The sequence below is a fragment of the Rana temporaria genome, chromosome 8 (genome assembly GCF_905171775.1).
Source record: "Rana temporaria chromosome 8, aRanTem1.1, whole genome shotgun sequence".
Taxonomy (NCBI): Eukaryota; Metazoa; Chordata; class Amphibia; order Anura; family Ranidae; genus Rana; species Rana temporaria.
The window spans coordinates 170813906-170838795 of NC_053496.1; the positions used below are offsets into that span (position 1 = coordinate 170813906).

General features: G+C 47.6%; 2 protein-coding genes across 3 annotated transcripts in view; one reads left to right on the forward strand and one right to left on the reverse strand.

Moving 5' to 3' along the window:
* LOC120910483 overlaps window positions 1–24890 on the forward strand; it is a 102283-nt gene that overhangs the window by 42802 nt on the left and 34591 nt on the right. The window contains exons 10-11 of the mRNA XM_040322240.1: window positions 7209–7890; window positions 10627–11368. Of these exons, the coding sequence (XP_040178174.1) occupies window positions 7209–7890; window positions 10627–11368 (1424 nt within the window). The remainder of the gene's footprint in view (window positions 1–7208; window positions 7891–10626; window positions 11369–24890) is intronic.
* LOC120909376 (oocyte zinc finger protein XlCOF7.1-like) lies at window positions 1524–24696 on the reverse strand. Of its 2 annotated transcripts, none has more exons than XM_040321133.1 (11): window positions 24618–24696; window positions 24132–24293; window positions 21227–21397; window positions 21017–21098; window positions 18445–18533; window positions 18145–18229; window positions 15586–15680; window positions 14135–14216; window positions 10398–10478; window positions 10198–10308; window positions 1524–2353 (listed from the first exon to the last, which is right to left on the reverse strand). In XM_040321133.1, the coding sequence occupies exons 2-11, from the start codon at window positions 24246–24248 to the stop codon at window positions 1620–1622; spliced, it is 1647 nt and encodes a 548-aa protein (XP_040177067.1). In that variant the 5' UTR covers window positions 24249–24293; window positions 24618–24696; the 3' UTR covers window positions 1524–1619. The 2 variants fall into 2 exon arrangements, with proteins under 2 accessions (XP_040177067.1, XP_040177068.1); XM_040321134.1 differs by lacking the exon at window positions 24618–24696 and adding an exon at window positions 24552–24600.

Genomic DNA, 24890 nt, shown 5'->3' on the forward strand with positions numbered 1-24890 from the left:
AAAGGACCTTCAACGGACTCAATGATCCTTCAAAGGACTCAATGGACCGGCAACTGACTCAATGGACCGGCAACTGACTCAATGGACCGGCAACTGACTCAATGGACCGGCAACTGACTCAATGGACCGGCAACTGACTCAATGGACCGGCAACTGACTCAATGGACCGGCAACTGACTCAATGGACCGGCAACAATGGACCTTCAACTGACTCAATGGACTTTCAACTGATTCAATGGACCGGCAACTGACTCAATGGACCGGCAACTGACTCAATGGACCGGCAACTGACTCAATGGACCGGCAACTGACTCAATGGACCGGCAACTGACTCAATGGACCGGCAACTGACTCAATGGACCGGCAACAATGGACCTTCAACTGACTCAATGGACTTTCAACTGATTCAATGGACCGGCAACTGACTCAATGGACCGGCAACTGACTCAATGGACCGGCAACTGACTCAATGGACCGGCAACTGACTCAATGGACCGGCAACTGACTCAATGGACCGGCAACTGACTCAATGGACCGGCAACTGACTCAATGGACCGGCAACTGACTCAATGGATCGGCAACTGACTCAATGGACCGGCAACTGACTCAATGGACCGGCAACAATGGACCTTCAACTGACTCAATGGACTTTCAACTGATTCAATGGACCGGCAACTGACTCAATGGACCGGCAACTGACTCAATGGACCGGCAACTGACTCAATGGACCGGCAACGGACTCAATGGACCGGCAACGGACTCAATGGACCGGCAACTGACTCAATGGACCTCAGATAAAGGATTTTACGAGTATAGAAATTCCCTTTTTTGTCCATTGAGGGACAAAGGAATTCAGATACTTCCGGGACATTCAAAAGCAGTCCAACTGCTTTTGCCCTCCCCTCTTCAAATCACCCACCCCCTCACACACCACTGCCCTCTTCACGTCACCCCTTCCTTCACAGTCGATTCCTCTTGCCTCCGTCACTCTCCTACCTTACGCATAGTGGAATGTGGGAGGCAGGATAGTAATGAACCAAGGGCGGGAGGTACAGCAGCACTGGATGGAGGGCGGCACAAGTTAACTTTCCATATTAACCAGCAGGCGATTGGTTGCTAGGAAGCAGGGCGATCCTAGCAACCAATCGCCATCTTGTTAATATGAAACGTTAACTGCGGCAGCTCCCGCCCTCCATCCAATGCATGCTGTGCCTCCAGCCCTCGGTTCATTGCTATCCTGCTTCCCGTATTCCACTCTGTGTAAGGTGGGAGAGTGAAGGGGGGGAGCAAGAGGACATGGCTGTGAAGAATTGGGCGGGAAGGGGGGGCATGGGGTGACGTGAAGGGGGCAATCTGAAAGGGGGGGGGCAATGCTGGGGGGAGAGATGTGAAGAGGGGCAATACTGGGGTTGAGGGAGATCTGATGGGGGCAGTGCTGAGGAGGGGGATGATGTGAAGGGAGCAGAGCACACTGTTATGGGGGGGGGGGGGGGGGGGGGGGGGGTTGTCATGTGATTTGGACCTCTGCCGGAAGAAAATTCTACTGACCGGACCTCCTTAAATCTTAATTCAATGGCCCTGCTATAGATAAACGTTTCCTTTTTTCCGTGGAAAGGTCCTCATCTGGTGTGGATCATCTGGTGTCGGTAGAGGTTGGTCTCGCGGTTAAAACATTTGCCGCACAATATGCAGGAATATGGTTTTTCTCCCGTGTGCGTCCTCCGGTGCCGGTTCATGCTGCTGCTGGTGGTGAAGATTTTTCCGCAGTCCTCGCACTCGTAGGTCTTCTCCCCCGTGTGGGTGGTCTGGTGGACGGCGAGGCGCCCGCTGGTGGTGAAGCACTTGCCGCACAGCACGCAAGGGTAGGGCTTTTCCAGGGCGTGGACGGGAAGGTGCGCCTCCAGGGAGGACCTGAGGGCAAAGCGTCGGCCGCATTCGGCGCAGGCGAAGGGCTTGTCGCCCATGTGCATCCGGCGGTGGGCGATCAGGTTGGCCTTGACGGCGAAGCATTTGCCGCACTGCGAGCAGGCGAAGAGTTTTTCGGAAGTGTGGAGCGCGACGTGCTCTCCGAGCTCCTCGGAGCTGGAAAAGGAACTTCCACAAGCCGTGCAGGAAAAGGGCGCCTCCCCCGTGTGGACTTTGTGGTGCGATTGGAGCTGCTCCGAGGATGAAAAACACCTCCCGCAGTCCAGGCAGGTGAACGTTATTTTCTTGCCGCCGCGGCGGCGGCAGATACTTTGATTGACGGCTTCAGCGGCCTCCGACGCTTCCTGGATGTTGTCTAAACTAATTTTAATAATGGTGTCGTCTGAGCTGTCATCCCGAGACGGGCCGATGGGGTGCCGAGAGCCGTCTGTGGGAAAAGATCGGGAATACAAAATTATTGCTCAACTCCGGCCTTCCCTTCAGTCTAGCACTGGCTCCTCTCCTGGACCTGAGCTTCCCACAGTGTGCATTCGAAGGTTCAGCATGTCAGATATAGCCCGCCCCATTTCCTGGCTGGAGGACGTCCAGCATCACCTTTCCTCCCTACTCTGACTGTCCCTTCTGTTCATTGGATTTCAGTAGAGGATCAGTATCACATGTGGACGTTACCCACATTCAAAGGCGTATTGGGGTGGGGTCTTGCGATATTTTCAGGAAGCTATGTACAGCACCCTGCTGGCCCCTCCCACCAGCAATGATCTGCCTGTGTTGCATAGAGAAGCTCACAGAGACCCGGTGATGACATCACTGGGTCAAAAATAATGAATCTAATAAAAACAGAAGGGTGCACCGAAATGAAAATACCGGCGCCAAAACCGGTATTGAAGTCACTAGGGGGGGCGTTTTTGCATTGAAATCAATGGGATGCAATTTTCCATTACAGTCAATGGGATGGGATTCTGCATGGGAGTCAATGGGACAAGATTTTTCATTCAAGTCAATAGGGGGGGCGTTTTTGTATTAACCACTTAAGGACCCCTTCACGCCGATATACGTCGGCAGAATGGCACATCCACGTGCCGTGTACGTGGCCCTTTAAGCCCAGCCGTGGGGCCGTTGACCCCTTAACGCCCGCCGCACGACTATTTACGTCCGCAAAATGGCACGGACAGGCAGATGGGTGTATATATACGTCCTTGCCTTCTAGCGGGTGGGTGGTCTGATCGAGACCCCCCCCCGCTGCGGGCGGATTCCCTCGGGGAGCGATCCGGGACGACGGCGCGGCTATTCGTCTATAGCCGCTCCGTCGCGATCGCTCCCCGGAGCTGAAGAACGGGGAGAGCCGTATGTAAACACGGCTTCCCCGTGCTTCACTATGGCGGCGCATCGATCGAGTGATCCTTTTTATAGGGAGACTCGATCGATGACGTCAGACCTACAGCCACACCCCCCTACAGTTGTAAACACACACTAGGTGAACCCTAACTCCTACAGCGCCCCCTGTGGTTAACTCCCAAACTGCAACTGTCATTTTCACAATAAAGAATGCAATTTAAATGCATTTTTTGCTGTGAAAATGACAATGGTCCCAAAAATGTGTCAAAATTGTCCGAAGTGTCCGCCATAATGTCGCAGTCACGAAAAAAAAAAAATCGCTGATTGCCGCCAATAGTAGTAAAAAAATAAAATTTATAAAAATGCAATAAAACTATCCCCTATTTTGTAAACGCTATAAATTTTGCGCAAACCAATCGATAAACGCTTATTGCGTTTTTTTTTTACCAAAAAAATGTAGAAGAATACGTATCGGCCTAAACTGAGGAAAAAAACTTTTTTTTTTATATATTTTTTGGGGATATTTATTATAGAAAAAGGTAAAAAATATAGATTTTTTTCAAAATTGTCGCTCTATTTTTGTTTATAGCGCAAAAAGACTTAGTTAGACTTACCGGTGACGGTATTTCTAAGAGCCTTTCAGGACAACCTTGGAGAGAGCGCAGCTCCGCCTCTTCATTAGGAAACACATGCTACTCTTTAAAAGCCCTCCTCTTCCACCATGGCCTCAGTTATTGTGGTCCGACTCTCTGGAAGACATAGCACAGAAAACCACAACACCATGATAGATTTTATAACTTATTACTTTAACATTTAGGGAGGGTAACAGCGGTTGTCCTGAAAGGCTCTTAGAAATACCGTCACCGGTAAGTCTAACTAAGTCTTTCTCCAGTCGCCTTTCAGGACAACCTTGGAGAGGATAAACAAGTAACTTACCCTAGGGTGGGACTACTGCTTGCAGAACCTTCCTGCCAAAGGCTTGGTCTGCGGCAGACAATAGATCCAACCTGTAGTGCCTTAGGAACGTTGAGAAGTTGCTCCAAGTGGCGGCCTTGCAGATCTGCTCAGGTGTAGCGCCGGCTCTTTCGGCCCAGGAGACTGCAGTTGACCTTGTTGAGTGTGCCACAATACCTGAGGGAGGCACGACTCCTTTGGCTTTATAGGCTTCTGAAATAGCAAGTTTAAGCCATCTGGCTAAAGTACTTTTGGATGCTTTTTCCCCCTTGCGGGGACCTGAGAAAGCTACAAAGAGAGCATTTGACTTTCTGAAATCTCTGGTGACTGAAAGAAACTGTAAAAGACACCTTTTCACGTCTAGTGTATGGAAAGCTTCTTCTCCAGCATTAGAAGGGTTTAAAGCAAAAGTGGGTAATACTATTTCCTGTGACCGGTGGAATTTTGATGATACTTTCGGAAGAAACGAAGGATCCGTTTGCAGGATCACTCGGTCTGGAAAAATTCTTAGGAAGGGTTCAGTGATAGCCAGAGCTTGGAGCTCACTGATTCGTCTTGCTGACGTAATAGCCACCAAAAAGACTGTTTTGAGGATTAAGTTTTTCAAAGAACTATTCTCCAATGGTTCGAACGGAACTCCCGTCAAACCTTGTAGTACAACCGATAAGTCCCAACTGGGAAAACTTTTGAGGATCACTGGCCTATTTCGAGCTAGTGCCCTAAAAAACCTGGAAATTAAAGGTTCTCTGGACAGAGTTTTTTCTAAGTAAACAGAAAGAGCCGCTACCTGTGTTTTTAAGGTACTGGCTGCAAGTCCTTTTTCCATTCCTTCATGGAGAAATTCTAGCACTGAGACCACACTCTTAGTTTGAAAGGTCTTGGAAGAACACCATGAGTTATACTTCTTCCACACTTTAAGATAAATTGATCTTGTTACCTCCTTCCTACTGGACAGAAGAGTTTTTACAACCTTGTCCGACAAGCCTTTATTTTTCAAAATGTCTTCCTCAGAAACCAAGCGCTTAGATGTAACCTGTCTGTTTCTGGGTGACACACAGATCCCTGTGTTAGAAGGTCCTTCTTGGGAGGCAACTTCCATGGAGGTTTTGCGGCCAGGTTCAGTATAGTTGCGAACCAAGGCCTCTTTGGCCAAAAGGGAGCAATCAGAATTAGATCTGTTTTTTCTTCTCTGAATTTCCTTAAGACCAATGGAATCAAGGGAAAGGGGGGAAAGGCGTAGCACAGATGGTAGTCCCAGGGATGGGCTAGAGCATCTATGCCTATCGCCTGGTCTTCTCTGTGGAGAGAAAAGAAGTTTTGAACTTTCGTGTTTTGCTGACTGGCAAAAAGGTCTACTTGAGGATGTCCCCATTCCTTGGAGATCATATTGAAAATCTCCTGACTTAGACTCCATTCTGCTTCTATTACTTTCTTTCTGCTGAGAAGATCTGCCAGCAGGTTTTGGGATCCTTTTAGGTGGATTGCTGACAAAGAGGCCACATTTCTCTCTGCCCAAGTCAGTAACTGATTGGCCAGCTCCATCAAACCCTGACTCCTGGTCCCGCCTTGTCTGGTCACATAGGCCACTGCTGTAGTGTTGTCCGACAAAATTTGAACATGACAACCCTTCAGCATCTGTTGAAAAGCCAGGAGACCCATAAAAATGGCTTTTAGTTCTCGCCAATTCGATGACCTCCTTGCCTCCACTTTGGTCCATGACCCTTGTGCGGTCTGTCCATCCAAGTGGGCTCCCCATCCCCACGAACTTGCGTCCGTTGTCAGACGTTTGTCCGAGGGAAGGACCCATGAGAGACCTTTTGTGAGATTGGAAGGATCTCTCCACCACCAGAGGGACCGTTTTACCTTTGATGATAGAGAGAAGGTTTTCTCCAGTGACTCCTGGTGAGACCACTCCTGTAGGATGTTCCTCTGTAGGGGTCTGGAATGAAGCCTTGCCCATTGAATGGCAGGAATCGAGGCCGTAAGTTGACCTAGGACTGCCATGGCAGAACGTACTGACACTGGGAAATTCGTTTGAATCTGTCTCACTGCAGAAACTACTTTTTCTACTTTTTCTTGAGGGAGAAACACCTTCTGTAGAACTGAATTGATGGTGTAACCGAGGAACCTCATTTCCTGTGAGGGGTCTAGGTTTGATTTTTCTAGATTCAATATCCACCCCAGGCTCTCGAGATGAGCCTGGGACGTCTGGAGATCTGAAACCAGCTGATCCCTTGAACCTGCAAAGAATAAGAGGTCGTCCAGATAAGGAACAACTGAGACCCCTCTCAGTTTCAGAGGCTCCAAGGCTTCCGCCATCACTTTTGTAAAGATCCTTGGTGAGGATGAAAGGCCGAACGGCAGAGCTCTGAATTGGAGGTGCCACATTGAAGTTCCCAGGTTTATTGCCAAGCGTAGAAACTTTTGTGAGGCCTGTGCTATTGGCACGTGTAGATACGCATCCCTTAGATCCAGAGAGGCCATGAAGCACTCTGGTGTTAACAACTTTGTGATGGAATAAATGGTGTCCATCCGGAAGTGCTTGTACCTTATAGTTTTGTTCAGGATCTTCAAGTTCAAAATTAGGCGATATTTGCCTGAAGGCTTTTTTACTAAGAATATGTGGGAGTAAAACCCTTTTCCCTCCTGATCTTTTGGGACTTGGACAATAACTTCCTGTTGGATCAGATCCCTTAGAAGGTTCATCATTGCGGAAGCTTTTTCCCGATCCCTTGGTAGGGTTGTCACATAAAACCTGCAAGGAGGGCACTCTGAAAACTCCAGACTGTAACCTTGTGCAACTATGTTTTTCACAAATGGGCTCTTGGTCAGAAGACTCCACTGAGAAGAGAAGGTGGACAGTCTTCCCCCCACAGGAGTCAGATTGTCACTTGTCTTTTGATGACTGATCCTGGGGTGACTTAAAGAGGATACCTCCTCTTCCTCTACCTCTTTGAGGAAACCAGCGCTTTTTGTTTTCTTCTTTTTTGGAGGTTTGTGGAAAAGAACGAAAATTCTTTTTAACCGGTTGTTTCTTAGCCGGGAAAGCCTTCTTTTTGTCGGCTGTTCTATCCAGAATTTTTTCAAGATCTGGTCCAAACAGTAAGTCCCCTGAGAAGGGTAACCCGCAGAGTCTGACTTTAGAGGCTGTGTCCCCTGTCCAGGTTTTCAGCCATACTGCACGTCTGGCTGAGTTCACCAGGGCAGAGGATCTAGCTGACAACTTGATTGATTCAGCTGACGCATCAGCCATGTACCTGATTGATTTTAGAATCAATGGAAAGGATTCCAAGATATCCTTCCTTGGTGTACCAGCTTCAACATGGTTCATCAGCTTTTCCACCCAACACTCCAAGTTTCTTGCCACCACTGTGGAGGCCATTGCAGGTTTTAGACTAAGAGAAGTAGAGTCCCAGGCTTTCTTTAACAGGGAGTCCGCTCTTTTGTCCATGGGATCTTTTAGTATCCCCATGTCTTCGAACGCAAGATCCGTGCGTCGAGACACCTGGGAAAAAGCAGCATCAACTTTTGGCTTTTTATTCCAGGCTTCAGAGTCTTTATCTTCAAAGGGAAATCTTTTCCTTAGACTTTTAGAAAAGAAGGGGCCCCTTTCTGGATCTTTCCACTCTTTTCTTATAGTATCTGATACTACCTTGTGCACTGGAAAAACCTTATGTTTGGAGGCATCCAGACCCTGGTACATTTTGTCATGAAGAGATAATTGTACCTCCTCTTCTTGAATATCAAGTGTAGTATAAATTGCTTCAAGAAGATCATCTACTTCATCTAGAGAGACTTTATATCTGGTATTTCTGTACTCTCCTTCCTCTTCCTCCTCATCTGAATCCCTGAGAGAGCGAAGAGTACTTGTCCCTTCATCCCCTGAATCCACACCCTCTGACCTTGAGGTGGAAGCTTTTGGGCTGGGTGGTAAATGTTGGGGTTCAGCTTGCACTGTGGAGTCTGAACCAACATAGATTTGACCGAATTCAAAGAACTTGCAAGTTCTTGCACTGAAGAAAATAACGCTTTATATTGCTGGGATGTCTCTTCTTCCACTAAATCCTTAATACAAGATTTACACATTGCCTTCTGCCATGAATCTCTAAGAGGGTTTTTGCAGGAAGGACATTTCCTTTGAGTTGGTGGCTTTTTAGTTTTTTGTTTCTCCTAAAACACAAAAAAAGGGTATTTTACCATTGGAGAAACAATAGGTTTTTTACAAACAAGGAAAAAACCGCCACCACTTTAAAAGGAAGATGTGATAAAAGATCCACAGCTAATCAAACACCACCCAGTGCAACTGTCAGGGACCGAGAGAAGTTACCTCTGACCCTGCAGTACAGGCTCCCTTAAGGAGGACCAATAACAAACAACCAATAAGCCCAATAGTAAGGATAGAGGCACCGCTGTACCCCCCTACCTGGACCTGAGCAGCGTCTGAGGCGCCTGTCTCCGCCATGGCTGTAGGTTCTTCCATCGCCGAGAGAAACACAGCCGGGACTGAATGATTTTTAAATCTTTCCCGGGTCCGCGCGTCATCAAAGACGGCCGGAACCGGAAGACGCCGCTCTTAGGCCTGTCTCCTGACCTCTGCGTTACTAGGCGACGTGAACCACGCGTCACCACGCCTCTACAGGAAACTACGCCGCTGTGCATGACGTCACCCGCCCGCCAGGACCCGGGACCGTCATGCGGCGTTTTAAAAATAAAGACCGCCAACGCGGTAGTATGCCGCCCGGCCACCTGAGCCAGAACAGCGGACCCCTGGGCACTCAGCGCCGCTTCCTGTAGAGCCTTCACTCCACTGAGCAGGGAGAGGCTGGAGACTCCGGAGGACTCCCCCCACCCTTAGGGGAGCCTGGGATGGCCACTGCACACCAAACAGATAAAGGTAAGGCTTACCCCTCCAACCTTGGAAAGAGCGCAGCACCCCTGGTCCACAAGCATGCGCTTCCACCATGGCGGAGGAAACACAATAACTGAGGCCATGGTGGAAGAGGAGGGCTTTTAAAGAGTAGCATGTGTTTCCTAATGAAGAGGCGGAGCTGCGCTCTCTCCAAGGTTGTCCTGAAAGGCGACTGGAGAAAATAAAAACCGCAGAGGGGATCAAATACCACCAAAAGAAATCTCTATTTGTGGGGAAAAAAGGACGCCAATTTTGTTTGGTGAGCCACGTCGCACGACCGCGCAATTGTCAGTTAAAGCGACGCAGTGACGAATCGCAAAAACTGGCCGGGTCCTTTACCTGCATAAAGGTCCGGGTCTTAAGTGGTTAAGGTCAATAGGGGGCGTTTTTGGAAGTCAATGGAACACGTTTTTGCATTGAAGTCAACGGGATGCATTTTTTGCAACAACGTCAACAAGGGGCATTTTTGAAGTGAATAGGGGGCATTTTTGAAGTCAATAGGGGGCATTTTTGAAGTCAATAGGGGGCATTTTTCCATTGACGTCAGTGGTATGCAATTTTGCATTGAAGTCACTAGGGGGGCGTTTTTGCAGTCCAGTGTTTTAGGAGCTGTAGTAGATTGGCACACAGCAGATTTTAGAAGGCAGCTCACTGACTTATTGGGGGGGGGACTAATTAAAGAAAGTCATATTTAGCTTTTTAATGGCAGCCCTGCGGCAGCACAGCAGTGGGCCTTACACCGCGCCGCCATATGTATGCGTTCATTGTGCGTGACCGTTTCGTTCTGGGAGTGCGCTCAACCGGCCCTCACTGTGACTGCACTGTCACCAATAGCTCTCACGGTGACAGCCAATCACAGCAATCACATGATCAGGAGACCAATGCGATGCCTTCATCATTAAGATTTTTTTTAAAGCGCCAGCTCCTGCAGCGGGAAAGGGTTAAAGCGTATGTAGAGCCAAATCGCTTATTGCTGTCGTTTCAGCGGTGCCGCTTCCCCGGGCGATGGCTCGGCCATGTTTTAGCAATGGGGATAACTTTTAGGTCCAGTTGATGGCTTAGAACCAACAGACCTGCAGAAATCTCCCAGACTGAATCCTTCCTGGGGCTCTCCGCCTCCTCCTCCTCCTCGTCTTCTATCATAATGGAAAGTTCCGCTTCCTTTGGGGGGCGCCACCTTCTACCTGCAGGATTAGGAGATCAATTTAGGATGATTAACAGGAAGCACAGCAACGGCCCGGCTCGGGAGGAAAGGATTATACTTCATACTGACATTTGGAGCTTTCTTCGCGGTCATCCTCATCCTCTCCCACTTCGATCACTGACACAGAGGCAGGCTTGTCTTGGCTCCCCCCTGCGTGAGGATGAAGATGGTTATTACAAACGTTTTTTTTTATATTATACGTCATACCATACACTGTCAGTAGGGGGAGATGAGGAAATAAACAATGGCGGTATGTAGCTCAGATTTATATTAATATCCTGACTTTCTGTGCCTGAAGTTAGTGACTCACCTACTTTCAGCGAAGGGGACCTTCAACTGACTTTCAATGGGCCCTCAACTGACTCAATGGACCCCCAACAGACTCAATGGACCCCCAACAGACTCAATGGACCCCCAACAGACTCAATGGACCCCCAACAGACTCAATGGACCCCCAACAGACTCAATGGACCCCCAACAGACTCAATGGACCCCCAACAGACTCAATGGACCCCCAACAGACTCAATGGACCCCCAACAGACTCAATGGACCCCCAACAGACTCAATGGACCCTCAACAGACTCAATGGACCCTCAACAGACTCAATGGACCCTCAACAGACTCAATGGACCCTCAACAGACTCAATGGACCCCCAACAGACTCAATGGACCCCCAACAGACTCAATGGACCCCCAACAGACTCAATGGACCCCCAACAGACTCAATGGACCCTCAACAGACTCAATGGACCCTCAACAGACTCAATGGACCCTCAACAGACTCAATGGACCCTCAACAGACTCAATGGACCCCCAACAGACTCAATGGACCCCCAACAGACTCAATGGACCCCCAACAGACTCAATGGACCCCCAACAGACTCAATGGACCCTCAACAGACTCAATGGACCCCCAACAGACTCAATGGACCCCCAACAGACTCAATGGACCCTCAACAGACTCAATGGACCCTCAACAGACTCAATGGACCCTCAACAGACTCAATATTATATTATATTATACGTCATACCATACACTGTCAGTAGGGGGAGATGAGGAAATAAACAAATGGCGCTATGTAGCTCAGATTTTTATTAATATCCTGACTTTCTGTGCCTGAAGTTAGTGACTCACCTACTTTCAGCGAAGGGGACCTTCAACTGACTTTCAATGGACCCTCGAAAGACTCAATGGACCCCTCGACAGGCTCAATGGACCCCTCGACAGGCTCAATGGACCCCTCGACAGGCTCAATGGACCCCTCGACAGGCTCAATGGACCCCTCGACAGGCTCAATGGACCCCTCGACAGGCTCAATGGACCCCTCGACAGGCTCAATGGACCCCTCGACAGGCTCAATGGACCCCTCGACAGGCTCAATGGAACCCTCGACAGGCTCAATGGAACCCTCGACAGGCTCAATGGAACCCTCGACAGGCTCAATGGACCCTCGACAGGCTCAATGGACCCTCGACAGACTCAATGGACCTTCAACTCAATGGACCCCAGATAAAGGATTTTACGAGTAAAAAAAAATTCTATTTCCTTTTTTGTCCATTGAGGAACAAAAGAATTCAGATACTGCCGGGACATTCAACAGCAGTCAAACTGCTTTTGCCCCCCCCCCCCCACACAAACAGCACTGCCCTCTTCACTACCCCCAATCCTTCACAGCCATTTCCTCTTGCCCCCCCATCACTCTCCTACCTTGCGCAGAGTGGAATGTGGGAGGCAGGATAGTAATGAACCAAGGGCGGAAGGTACAGCAGCACTGAATGGAGGGCAGGAGCTGCACAAGTTAACTTTCCAGATTAACCAGCAGGCAATTGGTTGCTAGGACGCAGGGCGATCCTAGAAACCAATTGCCATCTTGCCAGCTGGCAGAATGACTAGCATTGGGGTCACTGGGAGGGTTGAGTGTTGAGGTTACAGGGAAAGTTAGTGTGAAAGTTAAGGGGGGGGGGGGTGTTACAGTAAAGGTTAGTGATGAATTTATAGGGTGGGTTAGTGTGAGGACTACAGGTGTTGGGGTAACAGAGGGTTAGGGTTATAGGGAGGCTCAATGTTGGGGTAATATGGGAGGGTCAGTGTTAGGATTACAGGGAGGGTAAGTACTGGGATAAGTATTAGGGAAGGAATAGTGTTGGGGTACACAGGGGGGATAGTGTTGGGTAAAGTTTTAGGAGAGGGATAGTGTTGGGGTACACAGGGAGGGTTAGTGTTGGTGTACACAGGGAGGGTTAGTGTTGGGGTTACAGGGAGGGATAGTGTTCGATAAGTATTAGGGGGATAGAGAGTGTTAGTATTAAAGCTACAGAAAAGGTTTGGGTTACATGGAGGGGTAATGTGAGGACTACAGGGAGGGTTAGTGTTGGGGTACAGAGAGGGATACAGGGCAGGTTAGGGGTATAGTTTTGCAGTGACGGCTGGTGTTTTTTTGTGGGGGGGCGGCAAAAAAATTCCTGCATCTGGTGTCCTGCCCTGCAGGGTTGGTGTTAAAGCTACACTTGAAGGTTATGGATACATGGAGGGGTTAGGTGAGGACTACAGGGAGGGATAGTGTTGGGGTACACTGGGAGGGATAGGCTTGGGGTATTAGGAATAAAGGGTTACATGGAGGGGGTAATGTGAGGTCTACTGGGAGGTATAGTGTTGGGGTAATCTGGAAAGGGATAGCGTTGGGGTACACTGAGAGGGATAGCGTTGGGGTATTAGGGTCAAAGGGTTACATATAGGGGTAATCTGAGGACTGCTGGGAGGGTTAGTGTTGGGGTATTAGGGGTAAGGGGTTACATGGAGGGGTAATGTGAGGACTACTGGGAGGGATAGCGTTGGGGTACACTGGGAGGGATAGCGTTGGGCTATTAGGAATAAAGGGTTACATGGAGGGGTAATGTGAGGACTACTGGGAGATATAGTATTGGGGTACACTGGGAGCGATAGCGTTGGGGTATTAGGGGTAAGGGGTTACATTGAGGGGTAATGTGAGGACTACTGGGAGGGATAGCGTTGGGGTACACTGGGAGGGATAGCGTTGGGGTACACTGGGAGGGATAGCGGAGTATTAGGGGTAAAGGGTTACATGGAGGGGTAATGTGAGGACTATGGGGAGGGATAGTGTTGGGGTACACTGGGAGGGATAGCGTTGGGGTACACTGGAAGGGATAGTGTTGGGGTACACTGGGAGGGATAGCCTGGGGGTATACTGGGAGGGATAGTGTTGGGTTACATGGAGGGTTAATGTGAGGACTATGGGGAGGGATAGTGTTGGGGTACACTGGGAAGGATAGCGTTGGGGTACACTGGGAGGGATAGTGTTGGGGTACACTGGGAGGGATAGCGTTGGGGTACACTGGGAGGGATAGCGTTGGGTTATTAGGGGTATAAGGTTACATGGAGGGGTAATGTGAGGGTAAAGATTGGACATCCTTATTGGAAGGCACAGTTGTCAGACAACATTGCCCCCGTACAGGAACATCTACCCTGATCAGGACAAAGATTGAGGGCCGGATATATTCAGACTCACAGCTGTAGAGAAATAATGGACATTGACTCAAAATCTAAAACCGGAGGAAAGATTTCCCTTTTCTGTGATGCCAACAGTCCCACAGTCCTAAGGCCTGGCGTCTTCACGTGATACAACTGGTGATGGAGAACCTCAAACACATTATGAATCCATCAGATTCCTCACAAACGTGACCTGTACAGCCCTGGATGTGTGCGCACCATTACCATTGCTTTTGTCACCAGCCCCCTCCCCCCACCCAATGTATACATATTAATCATACAGTAACCTGGACTCACCTGTATGAAGATCTTTAGTGACTTGCTCCTTGTTTTGGTTCTGCTGGTCATCCTCAGAGGTCACCACCTCCCTGGCTTCATCCTAATCTCCGACAACCATAAAGAAATCCATGTTACATAAAAAAAAAAAAAAAAAAACACAATATCCTATAAACGCTTCTAAAATAAACAATGTTTCGCCACGCCCATAGGAGGCCTTTGTGACTAGGCCTTGATGGGTAGGATGAAACGCGTCGAAGATCTGATTGAAGGGAAGGGACCCCCCTCCCTCCACACAGGAACAGAGCTGAGGTCGTCAATCTAGAGATGCACCAAAACGAAAACGGTGTTATCTGCTTTTTGCGAATGAGAGAAATAAGTGCCGATAATGGCCCTGAAAATGCAGGCTATTAGGTAGATTCAGTAAGAGTTAGGCCGACTTATCAGTAGATAAGCCGGCCTAACTCAGAATCTACGCCGACGTATGTTTAAGCGTATGCTCAAACAGAGATACACTCAAACATATCTAAGATAGGACGGCTTGCGCCGTCCTATCTTAGGTTGCAATTTTTCGGATGGCCGCTAGGTGGCGCTTCCATTGCGGTCGGCGTAGATTAGGTAAATGAGTTTGTACGCCGATTCACGAACGTACGCCCGGCCGCCGCAGTCGATTTACGCCGTTTCCGTAAGGCCTTAGGCGGCCTAAAGTTATTCCACCTATGAGGTGGAATAACAATGTTAAAGTATGGCCGCCGTTCCCGCCGCGAGGTTCGAATTTTTTACGTCGTTTGCGTAAGTCGTCCGCGAATCGGGAGTTACGTCGTTTACGTCCACGTCAAAATCAATAGGCCCGTACGGCGTACTTAGCCGCAATGCGCACTGGGAAATGTAGGCGCCCGGCGCATGCGCAGTAGCCGAAAAACGTCAAAAACGTGAGGTCAAGCCTCATTCCCATTAAACACGCCCCCCTCCAACCCATTTGAATTAGGCGCCCTTACGCCCGCCGCGTTTACCCTTGCCACCCTAAGTAAGGAGGCAAGTACTTTGTGAATCATGTACTTGCCTCTCTTACTTAAGGCGGCGTAGTGTAAACACGCTAGGCTACGCCGCCGCAAATTAGCGCGCCCCTACCTGAATCTACCCATATATAAAGATATGAAGAACTGTGATTTTTGGTTTCGGTTTCTGGCCAAGTACACCCTGCAAATTTTGGTTTTCGGCACCAAAATTTCCATTCGGTGCACCTCTATGTCAATCACAAGCTGTGTGCTGGAGGTCCCTCCCCTGTCACCATTTTTCCTCTTGGTGTCAGGAAAACTTCTCAGAAGTGACTGATGCCGAGGAAGGAAGCAGCAGACAGAAATGACACTTAGTGCTCTGGATTGAGACAAGCCCACACTATAGAGGGATACAACCACTTTACCACCAGCATGTACAATGCCCGACGCATGCCCGATATGAGTTTTGTTTACCTGGAAGTCTTCCGTGATGACATGAATATCCTTCAAGCTCAGAGGGGACTGAGGCCTAGGAGCCGCCCCCAGGATTCTTTTCCTCCGAGGTCTCCCTGTAAGAAGAAGGCAATATAGGAGGTTATGGAGGAAGATGGACAGTCTGGAACTGCGAGGGATGGCCCAGGAAAGAAGAGGTTTATGGTAAAAAAAAAAAAAAAAAACATCACCTCAGGACTAACAGAGGAAGCTGAGATAAAAAGTCACACGGATCAGGAAGTAGACACCCAGCGACCCTGTGAGATGCTTTAATAATTCTGGCTGCAGTGGAATGCATAGAGCTCAGAAGTGTTCATAGCTCACTGACTGCTTTCCCTTAAAACCTCTTTAGTTAGTATGAGGGCTAAACTGCTTGTAAAATATTTCATTTGATCCAAAGCTCCTCGTGGGCGGGGCTTGTCATGAACAATTTCATAACAGAACGGTAGAATGGGGTAAAAATAATCTAAATTTAACCACTTCCAGCCCAAGGCCAAATTTGGTCATTCCTCTCCTACATAAAATTACTCGGACACCCCAAACATTATACATGTCATTCTTTTTTTAGCAGAGACCCTAGGGAACAAAATGGCGATCGCTGCAATATTTTATGTCACACAGTATTTGCACAATTTTTTGGGGGGGAAAAAAAAACACTTTCATGAGTAAAAAAATAAAAAAAACACACAGTAGTTACCCCATTTTTTTTTGTATAATGTGAAAGATGATGTTACACCGAGTAAATAGATACCCAACATGTCATGCTTTAAAATTATGCACGTTTGTAGAATGGCGACAAACTACGGTACTTGAAAATCTCCATAGGCAAGGCTTTACGTTTATTTTTTCCAGGTTACATGTTTAGAGTTACAGAAGAGGTCAAGTGCTAGAATTATTGCTCTCGCTCTAACGATCGCGGCGATACCTCACATGTGTGGTTTGAGCACCATTTACATATGTGGGCGCTTTAAACACTTAAGGACCGCCTCCTGCACATTTTTATGTCGGCAGAATGGCACGGCTGGGCACATGCACGTATAGGTACGTCCTGTGCTAGTACCCAGCCGTGGGTCGCGGGTGCGCGCCCGCGACCCGGTCCGAAGCTACGGGGACCAGATCGGCGATGGAGTCCCGCGATCGGTCCCCGGAGCTGAAGAACGGGGAGAGCTGTGTGTAAACACACCTTCCCCGTTCTTCACTGTGGCGGCGTCATCGATCGTGTGATCCCTTTTATAGGGAAACACAATTGATGATGTCACACCTACAGCCACACCCCCCTACAGTTAGAAACACACATGAGGTCACACATAACCCCTTCAGCGCCCCCTTGTGGTTAACTCCCAAACGGCAATTGTCATTTTCACAGTAATCAGTGCATTTTAAATGCATTTTTTGCTGTGAAAATGACAATAGAAATGTGTCAAAATTGTCCGAAGTGTCCGCCGTAATGTCGCAGTCACGAAAAAAAAAATCGCTGATTGCCGCCATTAGTAGTAAAAAAAAATTTAAAAAAATAATAAAAATGCAATAAAACTATCCCCTATTTTGTAAACGCTATAAATTTTGCGCAAACCAACCGATAAACGCTTATTGCGATTTTGCTTACCAAAAATATGTAGAAGAATACGTATCGGCCTAAACTGAGGAAAAAACATTTTTTTATATGTTTTTGGGGGATATTTATTATAGCAAAAAGTAAAAAATATTGCATTTTTTTCAAAATTGTCGCTCTATTTTTGTTTATAGCGCAAAAAAAAAAAAAAAAAAAAAAAACGCAGAGGTGATCAAATACCACCAAAAGAAAGCTCTATTTGTGGGGAAAAAATGACGCCAATTTTGTTTGGGAGCCACGTCGCACGACCGCGCAAATGTCAGTTAAAGCGACGCAGTGCCGAATCGCAAAAACTGGACAGGTCCTTTACCTGCCTAAAGGTCCGGGGTCTTAAGTGGTTAAATGGGATATTTATTATAGCAAAAAGTAAAAAATATTGAATTTTTTTCAAAATTTTCGCTCTATTTTTGTTTATAGCGCAAAAAAAATAAAAACCGCAGAGGTGATCAAATACCACCAAAAAAAAGCTCTATTTGTGGGAAGAAAATGACGCCAATTTTTTTTGGGAGCCACGTCGCACGACCGCGCAAATGTCAGTTAAAGCGACGCAGTGCCGAATCGCAAAAACTGGACAGGTCCTTTACCTGCCTAAAGGTCCGGGGTCTTAAGTGGTTAAATGGGATATTTATTATAGCAAAAAGTAAAAAATATTGAATTTTTTTCAAAATTTTCGCTCTATTTTTGTTTATAGCGCAAAAAAAATAAAAACCGCAGAGGTGATCAAATACCACCAAAAAAAAGCTCTATTTGTGGGAAGAAAATGACGCCAATTTTTTTTGGGAGCCACGTCGCACGACCGTGCAATTGTCATTCAAAGCGTGACAGTGCTGAAAGCTGAAAATTGGCCTGGGCAGGAAGGGGGTATATGTGCCCAGTAAGCAAGTGGTTAAACCCTTTAGGCAAAAAAAAAAAAAAAATCCATCACTCACCTCTCCTTCTAGCGTTTGAGGTCTGTCCGGTCGCATTCGGCTCTTTCTTGATACAGAAGATTACTGCGTTCTGCGAATGATCATTCTAAACAATATAAAATAAACAGTACAAATGTTCTTATAACCAATCACAGACGGGCTTAGGCAAAAGATACAAATACTGGATCTGGAGGGCTAGATAGGAAATATTACTGATGCGATTTAGGACAATTTCCAGAGAGGGGCCCCCTGCTGGCCAGACAGTTGCCGATCACCCGTCCCAGCTCCTGGGAGCTCCGAACAGGTCACCTGTCCTCTTACCGGCTTCCTGTTATTCGAATTCTCTTCCTGATCCCGGGAATACGGAGGACGGGGACATCTCATTGGTGCAGTTCTGTTGCCGGATTCATCTGTGGGAAAACACACAATCATATTAGAGCCGCCCTATAAAAAGGAGGAGCTTAAGCTTATTTTTTTTGTACTATTTCTAAGGATACAAAAAGTAGCGATACACCGAAACTGAAAATTCAGGACGCACTTCGCCCGAAAACAAAACCGAAATGGGCAGTTTAAATAAAAATATTTTTTTTTAATGAGGCCTACGTTCTTGCATTATAATGCATGGGACGCAATTTTGCACTGAAGTCACTAGGGGGCGTTTTTGCATTGAAGTCAATGGCCCGGATTCAAGTAGATTTGCGCATTTTTTTTACGGAGGCGCAGGGCAAAGTTTTTGCCCTGCGCCCCCGCAAATTTACTGCGCTGCCCTTGATTCACGGAGCAGTAGCTCAGTAAATTGCGTGGGCGCGCCGGCCAAATGCCCGGCGTAAGCGCGCGCAATTTAAATGATCCCGTAGGGGGCGAGAATCATTTAAGCGAGCGTAGAGCGCATGCTCTGTCGGGAAACTTTCCCGACGTGCATTGCGGCAAATGACGTCGCAAGGACGTCATTTGCTTCAAAGTGAACGTGAACGGCGTCCAGCGCCGTTCACTTACGCAAACTACGTAACTTTCAAATTTCGCGACGCGGGAACGACGGGTATACGTAACATTGGCTGCCCCTGCTAATAGCAGGGGCAGCCTTACGCGAAAACCGCCGTACGGAAACGACGTAAATTGCGTACGCAGGGCTCGCGCAACGTTGTGAATCGGCGTTTAGTATGCAATTTGCATACTATACGCTGAGCACAACGGGAACGCCACCTAGCGGCCATCGCAAGAATGCAGCCTAAGATATGCGGGCATAAGAGCCTTATGCCGCGCATATCTTAGGCTGCAGTCGGCGTAACGAGGTTCCTGAATCGGGGGCATTCGTTACGCCGGGGCAAGTAAGCAATTGCGCTGTGTAACTATGGTTACACAGGCGCAATTGCTTCTTGAATCCAGGCCAATGTATATTTGTACAACTAAAAAATAATAATTTTATGTAAAAAAAATTATAATTATTATTATTAATAATAATATAATAACAATTTTTATAATAATAAAATATTATTTTATTATTATTAAAATTGTATTTTTATCTAAAAATATGTTTTAAAAAATAAAATAAAAATTTACACTTCAATATTGAAGTAGCTCAGGATAGTATCATTTTTTTATATGCAATTGTCACTGCTGCCACCTACTCTGCTTTGTATTTCTATGCTGTCAGACCTTGGAAGCACATAGGCCACGCCCACAACGTTGTCTTGTCCCACCCCCTAGGATCCTCCAAATATATTTTACTACTGGCCCACACACTGACAAGCTATTATGAGCAATCAAAAGTTTCCTATGGAATGGTGAGAGTGATTACACCTCAGGAAGGAACGGTAGGAGGGCTGTGGGCGGAGATCAGGGGGGCATACCATAGATTGTAAGCTCCTCGAGGGCAGGGACTGATGTGAATGTATGATAAATACGTAAAGCGCTACGTAAATTGACGGCACTATATAAGAACCAATAATAAATAAAACAAAGAAATTAATTATGGGTAGTGAAGAAACACACAAAAAGAAAACTACCAACTCAGCTCTGTATTTCTAGGCCGTCAGACCTTTAGGGGTGTAAACAACGCCTACAATGTTGTCTTGTCCCACCCCTTAGGATCCTCCAAATATATTTTATAAATAGGCCACACTATTGTTTTTACAAGCAACTGCTGCCACCTATTTTGTATTTCTATGCCGTCAGACCTTGGGAGCATAGGCCACGCCCACAATGTCTTGTCCCACCCCCTAGGATCCTCCAAATATATTTTATAAATAGGCCACACTATTGTTTTTACAAGCAACTGCTGCCACCTATTTTGTATTTCTATGCCGTCAGACCTTCGGGAGCATAGGCCACGCCCACAATGTCTTGTCCCACCCCCTAGGATCCTCCAAATATATTTGACTACTGGCCCACAATGACAAGCTATTATGAGCAATCAATAGTTTCCTTTGGAACAGTGAGAGTGATTACACCTCAGGAAGAAACGGTAGGAGGGCTGTGTGTGGAGATCAGAGGCATTATGGGTAGAAGGGCCCTTACACACCGGATAGGCTCACTACAGTCACTTACAAGAGGAGACGAATTCATGAAAACCGGGAGAAACTTTATCATGCTCAAAGGTGATCATGATGGAAAATTTGGAAAAACCTCGGGTTAGATGCCCTTTAAGTATCCTGTTGCCATGGCAGCATTAGGAGTTTGGGTTGTAGGAGAGATTGGCGTGGTGACACTAGAGAACTGATTAACGTGACTACGTTTGTGTCTCTCTCTTAGCATCGTCTCATCAAATCCTCAACATATTCCTACAAAAGGAAGCCCAACTCACCCACACCACAACCTCCTATAGCTGCAATGATCATACACATGTGCAGAGAGGCGGGGCTTAATGATACCGTGAAAGGAAGTTTGCTCTCACCTTCTGAGCTCAGGACGTCGTTTACTTCCTGTCCTAGGAACTTTGACATACAACTCTTCTCCTGGACCGACCTTCGCCCTTCCTGAGATAGACAAAACAAGGCTGAGTGACACCTTATAGGAACCTGACACACACAATGATACCGTCACCATCCAGACACATCCCTTGTCTGTTACTGGATAATGTCCCAGAATTCCCGTCACCGCTCACCTCTCCTGTCAGCAGCTCGATGATCTTCTGGGTGACCTCCAGGATCTTCTTGTCGTTGCTGTCAGGTGTCAGCTTTGAGGTGGGTATCTGAGTCCGTCCAAAGCCTCCCGATACACAGGGACTGCTGCTGTGCGTCACCCGACCATAGGACATCTTCAGGACTATGTAATCCTATAAAGAGGAAAAATTATGTCATGTGACCTCCCAGAATCCTCCTCACCTCTCCTGTCAGGTCTGTGTTTTATTAATAGAGATAGGAGTGATGTCATGTGACCTCCCAGAATCCTCCTCACCTCTCCGGTCAGGTCTGTGTTTTATTAATAGAGATAAGAGTGATGTCATGTGACCTCCCAGAATCCTCCTCACCTCTCTGGTCAGGTCTGTGTTTTATTAATAGAGATAAGAGTGATGCCATGTGACCTCCCAGAATCCTCCTCACCTCTCTGGTCAGGTCTGTGTTTTATTAACCACTAGGGGCCCGCGCTATAGCCGTCCCCAATTGCTGAATGATGGCCACAGTGTGGACCCCAATTGCCTGCAGGGCGCGCGCAGTGATCACCGAGTCACTGAGACTCGGGTGATCACAGATCCGAGTAAGGGGCCGATTCCGTCCCCTTACCACGTGATCAGCTGTCAGTCAATGACAGCTGATCACGTGATGTAAACAAAGCTCGGCAATGTTTTTTTTTCTCCTCACGCTGACAGCGTGAGGAGAAAAAAAAAGCTGATCACCGGCTTAGGTGCAAGGGACATCGGTCCCAAAGAGGAAAGAGGCACATCTGCATCATTTGTGCCAATCTGTACCCCCTGCCAGTGTCCACAGTGCCACCTATCAATGTCCACAAGTGCCAGCTCAGCTATCAATGCCCACCATTGGTGCCAATCAGTGCCTCATCAGCGCTGCCTATCAGTGCCCATTATTGCCACGGATCAATGCCCTTCAGTGCTACCTTATCATTGGCCACCAGTGCCGCCTTATCAGTGGCCACCAGTGCCGCCTTATCAGTGCCGCCTTATCAGTGGCCACCAGTGCCGCCCATCGGTGCCTATCAGTTCAGCCTCATCAGCGTACATCAATGAAGTAGAAAATTTACCTGTTTGCAAAATTGTATAATAAAATATAAAAAAATATATATATACCGTATTTATCGGCGTATACCGCGCACTTTTTTCCCCTTAAAATCAGGGGAAAATCGTGGGTGCGCGATATACGCCGATCCCCGCTGTCTCTGAGCCGCTAGCCTAGAGCCGAGCCGAGTGTACTGCGCACTCGGCTAGGCTCGGCCACGCTCGGCTTCGCCCGCTGCAGCCTAGAGCCGAGCCGAGTGTACTGCACACTCGGCTCGGCCCGCAGCCACGCGAGAGGAGCCGAGACAAGCCGAACACACAGGAAATCCGGCTCCTCTCGGCTCGCGCCAAATCCAAAAACGAACACCGGACACGCTGGACGGAGACGAACACCTCCAAAGCCGCAGACGGACCCCGCGCAAGGAAGCGGCAGACGGACACCCACAAGGCTGGACGGACCCCGCGCAAGGCCGCCGATGGACGCAGGGCAAAAATGTAAGTTTTCTTTTTTTACTATTCTAAGCTTGGGGTGCACGTTATACGCCGGTGCGCGGTATACCCCGATAAATACGGTATATATTTTCTAATTCAGGTGATTAAATACCACCAAAAGAAAGCTCTATTTGTGTAAAAAAAAAAAAAAAATTATAAAAATTTAATTTGGGTACAGCGTTGTATGACCGCGCAATTATCATTCAAAGTGCATCAGCGCTGAAAGCTGAAAATTGGTCTGGGCAGGAAGGGGGGTTTAAGTACCCAGTAAGGAAGTGGTTAATAGAGATAAGAGTGATGTCATGTGACCTCCCAGAATCCTCCTCACCTCTCCGGTCAGGTCTGTGTTTTATTAATAGAGATAAGAGTGATGTCATGTGACCTCCCAGAATCCTCCTCACCTCTCCCGTCAGGTCTGTGTTTTATTAATAGAGGTAAGAGTGATGTCATGTGACCTCCCAGAATCCTCCTCACCTCTCCGGTCAGCTCTGTGTTTTATTAATAGAGATAAGAGTGATGTCATGTGACCTCCCAGAATCCTCCTCACCTCTCCGGTCTGTGTTTTATTAATAGAGATAAGAGTGATGTCATGTGACCTCCCAGAATCCTCCTCACCTCTCTGGTCAGGTCTGTGTTTTATTAATAGAGATAAGAGTGATGTCATGTGACCTCCCAGAATCCTCCTCACCTCTCCGGTCAGGTCTGTGTTTTATTAATAGAGATAAGAGTGATGTCATGTGACCTCCCAGAATCCTCCTCACCCCTCCGGTCAGGTCTGTGTTTTATGAATATAGATAAGAGTGATGTCATGTGACCTCCCAGAATCCTCCTCACCTCTCCGGTGAGGTCTGTGTTTTATTAATAGAGATAAGAGCGATGTCATGTGACCTCCCAGAATCCTCCTCACCTCTCCGGTCAGCTCTGTGTTTTATTAATAGAGATAAGAGTGATGTCATGTGACCTCCCAGAATCCCCCTAACCTCTCCGGTGAGGTCTGTGTTTTATTATTAGAGATAAGTGTGATGTCATGTGACCTCCCAGAACCCTCCTCACCTCTCCGGTCAGGTCTGTGTTTTATTATTAGAGATAAGTGTGATGTCATGTGACCTCCCAGAACCCTCCTCACCTCTCCGGTCAGGTCTGTGTTTTATTAATAGAGGTAAGAGTGATGTCATGTGACCTCCCAGAATCCTCCTCACCTCTCCTGTCAGGTCTGTGTTTTATTAATAGAGATAAGAGTGATGTCATGTGACCTCCCAGAATCCTCCTCACCTCTCCGGTCAGCTCTGTGTTTTATTAATATAGATAAGAGTGATGTCATGTGACCTCCCAGAACCCTCCTCACCTCTCCGGTCAGCAGGTAGAGGATATCCAGGGTGAGGTTGATGATTCTCTCCATCGTGTGGCTCTGTGTCTTGTCCGTGCCGAGCGTTTCGGTCAGATCGAGGCGTGACAGCTTCATTCTGGAGGCGGAGCTCCTACACAGACAATATGAAGACGTCTCAGTCTGCAGAAGAAGACAAAGATTAGGATCACCGAGCGCCCATCACTTCTCATCAAACCCAAAGGCTCAGCTGTAACGCCAAGCGTCTGAGAGCCGCCCTCGCTGTCTACAAATCGATAAAAAAAATAAAAATAAGCAAACACAGATCTTTATAGAGCTTATAATGTCATCAAACTTCCAATGGCAAGGCCATAACATGCAGTAGTATGTCCCCCAAACACACCACTTGGGTGGACTGTCCCTTTAAGTCATCCTTGCCACCTTCTAACAACCCATTAGTCTCCTCCAGGGGCTCCAAAGACACCCTGTCTCCTCACACACTACTACCTCTCTGTCTAGGTACGATAGCGGCTACTTCCTGTCCTCCACAGTCACCCAGTGACGTCACAGGAAACATGTGACCAGGAAGTAGAGGGCGGGGAAATTAAGAGAAGGCTGCAAGCAGATCCCATGTTATTATCACCCTGAAGGTCCCTCCCTCCTTCTGTCCATCTTTTATATTACATCCTTTCCGTACATTTCTCTCTCTCTGTATATCTCCCTGTATACCTCTCTCTATATCTCCCTGTATACCCCTCTTGTATGTATCTCTCTCTGTAT

Coding starts and splice junctions, on each gene's coding strand:
- LOC120909376 (XM_040321133.1), bottom strand. CDS start 24,248: ATGAAGCTGTCACGCCTCGATCTGACCGAAACGCTCGGCACGGACAAG. Junction 15,681..18,144: donor CTCAAACGCTAGAAGGAGAG/GTGAGTGATGGA, acceptor TTCTTCTTACAG/GGAGACCTCGGAGGAAAAGA. Junction 10,479..14,134: donor CACTAAAGATCTTCATACAG/GTGAGTCCAGGT, acceptor ATCCTCACGCAG/GGGGGAGCCAAGACAAGCCT.